At 45.8% G+C, this 9223-nt stretch overlaps 1 protein-coding gene across 1 annotated transcript; it reads right to left on the bottom strand.

The window, feature by feature from the left end:
- Nucleotides 1-743: 743 nt before the first annotated feature.
- On the bottom strand, nucleotides 744-1673 carry LOC124241476 (olfactory receptor 1361-like). Its single transcript, XM_046665241.1, has one exon. The coding sequence runs from the start codon at nucleotides 1671-1673 to the stop codon at nucleotides 744-746; it is 930 nt and encodes a 309-aa protein (XP_046521197.1).
- Between the last annotated feature and the right edge of the window lie 7550 nt (nucleotides 1674-9223).

The following is a 9223-nucleotide window of genomic DNA, read 5'->3' as shown; positions in this document are numbered from 1 at the left end:
GGCTTTAAGGGAATCTCGGTTCTCCTGGCCCATCTAAACTTGGAGGGGTCCCAAGAGTTCCCTGAGGAAGTCCAGCCAGTCTCCAGAGCTCCCTGGTATTTGTCCCTGGTGCTCATCCCTGATGCCCATGCTGGCAACCAGGCACCAAACAGTTCGAAGGGTGGTGGGGGAGGAGCGTGTGGGAGCAGGGATCTGAGTGGTGCGAGGCGGGGAAGAGATTGAGCCCAGCACAGAGGAGAATTACCGCACTGAGTGACAATCGAAGAGCCTGAGAGGGGACAGGGCCATTCTGTAACCAGCGATGAGCAGCCTTGGGCAACTTACCATTTCTGGCCCTCAGTAAATGTGGATACTTCAGCATCTCCTAATATGAGGCCGTAGAGGGCAGTTGACTCTGAGGAGAGCCAGATCTAAAGTGCTCTGAAGTTCCCAGACCATTGTGACGGCCACTGTCTTATGGGGTTACTGAATCCGTCCCCCAAAATACATCCAAATGTGTCATGTCTTAAATTTCTGATGTCTGTAAAAGGAGTGCTTTAAAGTCAGCCCTTTTTATAGATATAAATTAATGGTTTTATGACTTATGAGTGCCTACCAGCCTCATTTCTAAAAGCGTGATCATGGTCACAGCTCATTAGAGGCACAGTCATGGGTGAGTTTTGCACCTATCTGGGCCTCAGCTTCTCTGTTTGTAAAGTGAAAACATGTGTGATTTCCAAGAGTCCACTCAGCACTACATTTTTCTAATTCTGGAATCTGACAGTTAGTTTCCTTAGGGCTCCCTTCATGTCACGATTTCTCAGGCTGTAGATGAAGGGATTCACCAGGGGAGTCACCACGGTGAAGATGACAGTGGCCACCGTGTCCTGGACTGAGTAGGAGGATGAAGGGCGCATGTAGACCCCCAGGATGGCCCCATAGAAGAGGGAGACCACAGTGAGGTGGGATCCGCATGTGGACAGGGCTTTCCTTATTCCACGGGCAGAGGGCAGCTTCAGTACATTAGAGAAGATGTAAGCATATGAAACGATGATACACGTGAATGGTGTCAGAAACATCAGTCCACCCACAGTGAACACCATCAGGTCGTTGATAAAAGTATCAGAACAAGAGAGCTTTAGAATGGGGTAAGGGTCACAGAAGAAGTGGTGCACAGCATTGTGGGAACAAAACGTGAGTCGGACCATGAGGAGAGTGTGTAGGAGAGCATGCAGGTTTGTAATGACCCAAGATGCAGCCACCAGAAGGACACAGAGTTTGGGCCTCATGATCACGGTGTAGTGGAGTGGGCGACAGATGGCAGTGTAACGGTCATAGGCCATCACGCTCAGGAGGAACCCATCCATGTTGATGAAAGTGATGAAGAAGTAGATCTGGGTCATGCATTCCACGTATGAGATAGACTTGCTTCCCGAGATGTGATTCACCAGCATCTTGGGGATTGTGACTGATGAAAAGCAGATGTCAACACAGGAGAGGTTGGCCAAGAAGAAGTACATTGGTGTATGGAGATGACTGTCACAGCTGATGGCCAAGATGATGAGAAAGTTCCCCATGATGGTGACCAGGTACATCCACAAGAAGAGCCCCAAGAGAAGCTCTTCCTGCTCTGACTGCCCAGACAGTCCCAGGAGAAGGAAGCCTGTGACTCCAGTCTGGTTGTCTCTGCCCATGCCTGCGAGGGAGGAAACGTCAGCACAGGGTAATCATGTGTCAACAGCTGAGCAAGTTTTATATTTTGAAACAGTTTACTCATTTGGTTGAGAATTAACTAAAACTGAATAATCTTATTGAGTCATTTTACAGAAAAAGCCTGGTTAAATTCAATAGTGTTTAATTACCAGTGGCTGCAGTTTTATTTTTTCCAGTGCTGTTTAATGATTACCATATATAGTGTTGTATATGGTATTTAACTTAGTCTCATAATTGAGATATTATATTTCACTTTACAGATGCAGGAACTGAAGGAGAGGAAAATTACTACTCCCTCAACCCTTCTAGGTTCTTGGCTGAGACCCCCACCCCTGCCCCCTGGAATAAAAAAGACATTAATAGGAGAAAAACAAACAGAAGTTTAATACCATGTATACTTCCTGTGTACATGGAAGGTACTCATGCAAACTGAGTAACTCCCCAAAATGGCCTTTGCCACTGACTTAAATACCATCTCCAGCTAAAGAGAAAGAAAGATGTTGGGGCAATTATGGGAGGTGACCAGGAAAAGCACAGTAAACAGCGGTAAGGTTGTTATGCAGAGTTAAGTGTCTGCCTTCTCCATTGCGGAGAGTTTCTAGAGATTTCGTCGTCTTCCTCTTCCTGGCACAGAGAGGGAGATACCCTTACATATGGAGATTTCCCTTATAAACGCAAATTGCTCTTTCAAAAGGGTAACTTCTGCTTGGTTTTCAGAGCTTCTCCCCATCGGCTGCTTTTTAAAAAAATAACCAGCTCAAAATAATCTTTAGGCCAAAGAGACGTATTTTGGGCTGGCAAACTCCACTCTCCTTCAAAACTGAGGCTAGGGGTAGTCAAGTGATGTTTCCAAATTCATGAGCCAATAAAAGTTAGCATTGCAAACCAAGTGAAATGCTTTTTTAACTCTATATTTTGGTTAGCTACTGCTCGTTAACAACTCAACCATGCGGCAGGCTGTGTAGTAAATGCCATATTATAAATCTGCAAATTTTGTCTGTGGCTTTTATATTTTCCCAAAATTTGGAAAATTATGGATTTTGTAAGGTCTGCTTGGTGGTTTGTCCTCAACATTTCACCCGCTATTAAGCTGGCCTTGCCATAGGTCACAGCTGTCTCATCGCCGACCTGAGCGTGCTGTTCAGGCTGCCTGTGAAGCCTTTCTTCTGTCTTTCTGCTGACCAGAAGAAGAAAGGTCGTCAGGGATAACATCTGGATTATTTTTGCTGTTGAACAAAAGGGATTTACTGACTGATAGAGAGCAAATTCATGTGGTACATGCAGCAGATTATCCCAGACTGAGAAAGCATTACAATCAGGGGAGTCCAGTAAGCCTCGTGAATGCAACACCCCTGAAGAATTTATGGTACTTGAATAGTAAAGGAGAGGGATGCCTTCCCTGGGAGGAAAAGGCCTGAGGAAAACGGAAGAGGAAGAGGCAGAAAGGGAAAGGAACAGCTTCGTGACCTGGCTCCAGTGGCTGGGCCAGAGGGTAGTGTGGGAAGTACTTCCGGAGACTGGTTGTAGGTATTCACAACGTGGGGACAGTGAGGCGCCTACTCCGCGAAAGTTAAATTAGTAAAACCAGGGGATAAGTGCTGAGACTTGAAGCCCCTTTTTACCTGGATTATTTCCCAGAAAAGGTAGTAACCCAGTCCTAGAGAGAAGCTAGAAGAAGCCCCAGAAGGAGCACGGTTACCGGGGACTGTAACGGGGTGGGGGTGGGGTGGATATGCCGTCAAGACAGGTGAGAGTGGCTGGACCAGATGTAGATATAATGGTCTCAGAGATGGAAGTTCCCCATAATGGAAACAGAGGGTAAAGATGAAGGAGGGATAACGGGATGTCAACTGGGACTTCTCCTATGGTCTTTGAGCTGCTCCTAAAGCCAAATAGGGAGGACAACAAGCTCCAAGTGATGCGACCCCAGGCTCCTCGGCTCTCCGTAACAGAAACCGAGGAGCGGCCCCACCACAGCCTCAGGCTTTCTGGGGCTCACGCTGAGCACAGGAACGGCGCACAGGAGATGCAGCTCTCTGGCTGCTCCCCAAAGGGGTCGTCCTGCGCCTTTGACGGGGGAGGGGAGCTGCCCGGCGTCTCCATTCCCCTCCGGAGGCGTTGCGCTTCCCTCCCCCTGATGGTGTCCCTCTCGCAGGCCCCCACCGGGAGGCGGTCCCTGCACCTGCCCAGCAGGTCCGGCGGGGCGGGGTCTCGCGCTCCCTGCGCCGCCCCAGGAAGGCAGGAGAGGGGTCCCCTGAGGCTTGTGCGCATGCGGGAGTCGGCTCCTTGGGGGAGCTGTGCTGTTGGAAGGCTGTTTGTCTGGGCTACAGGAGTGGCGGGGGGGGAGGTGCCGGCCTGGTGGTCAAGGGGCGGGGGCGGAGTCCCGTGCCTGTTCTGTCTCAGAAGAGCCCCGCACTCATCGTCAGAGAGTCTTTATGCAGAGAACTGTCAGCTTTGGGAGAGTCGGTCGCGGGAAAAAACATGATCATTTCATGGTTTAAATTCCAAAACTCGAGACTCCCCTGGAAACCAGCGTGGTAGGTCCTGCACTCAATTCCTCTTGCTGTGACTTCCTAGATACGCACCACCCACCCCTGCGTTTCAATTCAGCTTCCCGGGCAGCTTCCTTATAGGGAGAGAGCCCTCTCACCTGTGCCCTTGGAATGACCTCTATTTTGTGTGCCTTGCGTATGAGAGTCTGCTTTCATGCGTTAGTCTCGTGTGTCTTGTCAGTGTGTCACTGTCTCTGAGACATCTGACATTTCCGCAGCACCGAGCATTTGCTCCTGCCCTTACACTGGGGCTGCTTCGTGCCTGGAGCCCAGCCCCAGCCCACTACCCTCTGTGGGCTCCAGGGGGCATCCAGGTGGCCTCCCTCTGAAACACCTCTGTCACGTGGTCACAGGCCACAGTGCACCGACAAAGGGAAGCAACACGGGGCAAAAAGGTGGAGATGAGCGCAGAATAGGAGGGTCTTGAACGTCAGACAGTGTCCTTTGTGGGGAGGGAGGGGGCTCTCCACTCTGAGCCTCTGGCCAGCCTTTTTAGGAGCCTGTGCTCACTGTTCCTTGCCCTGCTAACCTTAGTTATCTCCGTCCTCTCCCGCTGATGCTTTCCTGTTTCCATCTGGGAACCGTGCTTGCCCGTATCCTGCAACGGTCCGCACATCCTGGAAGGAGAAAGGCTCGTACACGTCAGTCCAAGAGACGCTCCCCCTTGAGCTGGGTCACATGCAGAGGGATTTAGTGTGTCTCTTTCTCCAGCTGTAAATCTCTGTGTCTGTGTCCGTGTGGACCTGTGTGTTGGTGGAGGTAACCATGCCCTCTCCCACTCTCCCGGCTCTTCTTACCTGGCTGCTCTCTGCTGCCATCAGATGCTTCATGGACCCCCATCTCCACTGGCTGCCTGCCTGACCCTGGGTGATGGGAAAGTCACAGCCAGGGCTGGGGATTGAGGAACTTTTTCTCGCTGGAGGGGAACATTTAGAGTTAGACCCTGTGGCTCTTCCGGGTCTGGCTTGGATGACGGGGAGGGAGTGTACAGATCTTCCATCCCTGGAGGCTGGGACTTCCGTGGGGTTCAGGGCTTCAGTGGTTGCCAAGTTTGGCCCCCGGGGCAGATCCCCCCCAGCTCCTCATTAGAGGCACCCACACTGTTTGCTGTTCATGTTCTCTCTGGACACAGATAATAGGAGGGGGAGAGACTCCATTCTTGTGCAAATACTTGCTGCACAGTTTTGGACACTCACTTTCCTCTTTCTTCATCTGTGGTCTAAGTCAGTGAGAGGAGAGAGGAACATGGGCCTTGTGATGACAAAATGTGTGATACACGCAAGTGTTTTACCTGTCGAGAAACTGTATGGAAAAATGTACAGGTCTTCCATCCCCGGAGGCTGGGACTTCTGTGGGCATCAGGGCTCAGTGGTTGCCAAGTTTGGGCCCCCGGGGTAGATCCCCCCAGCTCCTCGTTAGAGACACACACGCTAACTGTTCTTTGTTCCTACCCTCTCTGGACACGGATATCTCGACTTGAGGGGAACTTAGTTTAATGCTCAGATTTGTGTCCCACTGCCTCAAGTGCATCTCATGCTCATGTCACAGACAGAATATCCCCGGTCCTCTGCTTTGTGCTCGGAATTAACATGAAGAGAGGGGCTGGCCCCGTGGCAGAGTGGTTAAGTTCGCACGCTCCGCTGCAGGCGGCCCAGTGTTTTGTTGGTTCGAATCCTGGGTGCGGACATGGCACTGCTCATCAAACCACGCTGAGGCAGCGTCCCACATGCCACAACTAGAAGGACCCACAATGAAGAATATACAACTATGTACTGGGGGGCTTTGGGGAGATAAAGGAAAAAAAAAAACATGAAGAGAAATGGTGACGCCAGTGAAATTGGCCCCCAGAGATTCACAGCAGCTCCATTCTGCACACTCTGCTCTGCTCTGACTCCCTTGTGTATAATCCTTAGGCCCTCAGGACCCTGCACTCTTTCTTCTTTCAAATACAAAGTTTGATTTCTTAATTTATGCTAAGAAAGTAATGACTAAGAACAGAACCTCAGTTCTTTATTTAAATCTCTGTAATGGTTACTGTGTCCCTGAGATAAGAAACCAGAGGCACCACCCAGAGATGCTGGCCTATGGACGGGGGTAGGGAACACTGGGTGTGGGGTGTATGCGTATGTGGTCGTCTAAGTAGATGCTGTATGCGGGGGCTATTGGAAGTTGGGTCTGTATTTCTAAGTGTCTTATTTGTGTGTCATATAGAAAGCAAAATTTTTAAAAGGTGAGTTTTAAAAACCTACATTTGAAAAAAAGAAAAAGCACAAATATGAAATTGGGCAAAGATGTATTAGGTAAAAGCAGAAGTTAGAGAAGAAAGGTGGCACTATTAATTAGAGATAAAGCTATAATTAAGTCAACTACAAGCACAAATCATGAATAAGGAATATCTTATGATAATAAAGGGAAAGCTCATGGAACTTAATAACAGTTATGAAACATCAAGCTCAAAGCAATGTAAGAATAGTTTATATAAGGCAAAGGCTCCTAAAAATTTTTTAAAGGTTGATTAAATTAATCTTAATGATAGACTTTAATATACACTTCCCAGAATTTGATAAAATAGTTAATGAAAAATATGGCACAGGTTTTGTTTAAACAATGAAGAAATTAGATTTAAAAATATATACTACATATTTCCACCCCGTAAATAGAAAATACACGTTCTTCTAAGTCCAGAGAACAATTACCAATATTGGCCTTTTCTTGGCTACAGTAAAAACTTTAATAAAGTCCCCAAACATTGATTTCACAGGCTACATTCTCTTATAGCCTCCATCACAAAGTAAAAAATGTACAAAGAAATGTCCAGTTGGTAAAATTTAAAACAATATTCTTCATAATGCCCATATGAAGAAGAAAATTAAAACCACATGATTTATAAATTAAAGAAAAAATAATATAAAAACCTATGGGAAAAATAACCTTAAATGTTTTTGTTAATAATGAAGGAATATGAAAATAAATAAGTCAAGCATTCAATCAAGCATTTTTGTTTTAAATTTATTTTAGTCAAATAAATATATTAGCACAGCTTTAAAAGTTAAACAAATCTTCACGTGAAAAACCCCATCTCCTCCCTCAGCCCTCCACCCTGGGTGCTCTTTCCCAGTGTGAGTACTTCTGTGCATTTCTAAATAATATGCTGATAATGCCACTGTTTGATCATTGATTTGCAGTCTAATCTACTTTCCCATTTTGACGGGTGATGAGTAATACCGAGTCACCATCCAATTTCCTCTTCCTCAAACCCTCCTAAGATAGGTACATCACAATTTTTTAGCATGTCAATATGTATCTTCGGCATTCTGACTCTGTTATACACTATTAGTGTACTAATCTTGCTTTTTTTCTTGTACAACTTTTGGATGTTCCTGAAATTAATAATTGCCTATTTTTTTCATTTGCTTAATTTTTAGGCTTTTATTTTTCCCATATTCCAAAATTAACCTTTCTAGGTCTGAGTTACAATTCATAGAGAACAAACACTACTCATTTCAGTACATTGTAATGAATTTTGATAATCGCGTGCAGTCATGTAACCGCCACTACCATCCAGCTATCCAGAAGAGCTCCATCATCCTCAGAAGCTCTCTTGCTTCCCTTTGCAGCTAACGCCCGCCCGCGACCAGGGTGTGACTGATCTGCTTTCTTCTACTCTGTGTTTTCTGGAATTTAATATAAATGGAATCATACAGCATTTGGCCTTTTGTGTTTGACTTCTTTCACTTAGCATAACGTTTTTGAGTTCATCCATGTTGTCAATGTATCACAAATTTGTTGCATTTGTTAACATTGTGTTCCTTTTTATTCCTGAGTAATATTCCATAGTAATGAGCTCCACAATTCTTTTTTTTTTAAAGACTTTACTTTTCCTTTTTCTCCCCAAAGGCCCCTGGTACATAGTTGTATATGTTTAGTTGTGGGTCCTTCTAGTTGTGGCATATGGGATGCTGCCTCAACATGGCTTGATGAGCGGTGCCATGTCCATGCCCAGGATCTGAACCAGCAAAACCCTGGGCCGCCAAAGCAGTGTGTGGGAACTGAACCACTCGGCCATGGGGCCGGCCCCAAAAGATCCACAGTTCTTATATCCATTCAACAGTTGATGGAAATTGGATTGTTTCCAATGTGGAGCTATGATATATATTATGTATGCATATCTCTACATATTTATATAATGTGTATATAACACCACCATGCACGTTTCTGTCTAAGTCTGTGTGTTGGCATATATTTTCATTTTTCTGGGAATGTGATTATTGGGTTTTATGGTAAATGTATTTTCCCTTTTTTTGGGTGAGGAAGATTGGCCCTGAGCTAACATCTCCTGTCAATCTTCCTCTTTTATTTTTTCTCCCCAAAGCACCAGTACATAGCTATATCCTAGTTGTAAGTCCTTCTAGTTCTTCTGTGTGGGATGTCACCTCAGCATGGCTTGATGAGTGGTGTGTAGGTCCGTGCCCAGGATCAGAACCAGCAAACCTCAGGCTCTCAAAGCAGAGTGCACAGATTTAACCACTACACTGCGGGGCCAGCCCCAGTAAGCATATTTTTAACTTTGTAAGATACTTTTTTGCTCAAATGCTCAAATACTCAAATGCTCAAATACTGTTTTGATCAAATGGCTGTATCATTTTGCGTTTGCATCAGCAATATGAGAGTTCCAGTTGTTTCATGTCCTCACCAACACTCGCTATGGTCAGTCTATTGTCAGTATTAGCCATTCTACCAGATGTGCAATAATGACTCACGGTGGTTTTCCTTTGCATTTTCCTGATAACTGGTGATGTTGAGTATCTTGTACTTATTGCTCATTTGTATATCTACTTTTGAGGACTTTTATTAGGTTGTTTGCCCATTTTCATCGAGGGGTTTTTCTTCTTATTTTTGAGTTACAGGAATTCTTTTTACATTCTGGATCTTATTCTTTAGTCTGATATAAATTTTGCAGATATTTTCTCCCAGTTTTT

Source organism: Equus quagga, chromosome 7, assembly GCF_021613505.1.
Source record: "Equus quagga isolate Etosha38 chromosome 7, UCLA_HA_Equagga_1.0, whole genome shotgun sequence".
In the NCBI taxonomy this organism is placed as follows: domain Eukaryota; kingdom Metazoa; phylum Chordata; class Mammalia; order Perissodactyla; family Equidae; genus Equus; species Equus quagga.
Note: the sequence above shows the minus strand (reverse complement) of the source record. Positions and strands in the feature narration are given on the sequence as shown.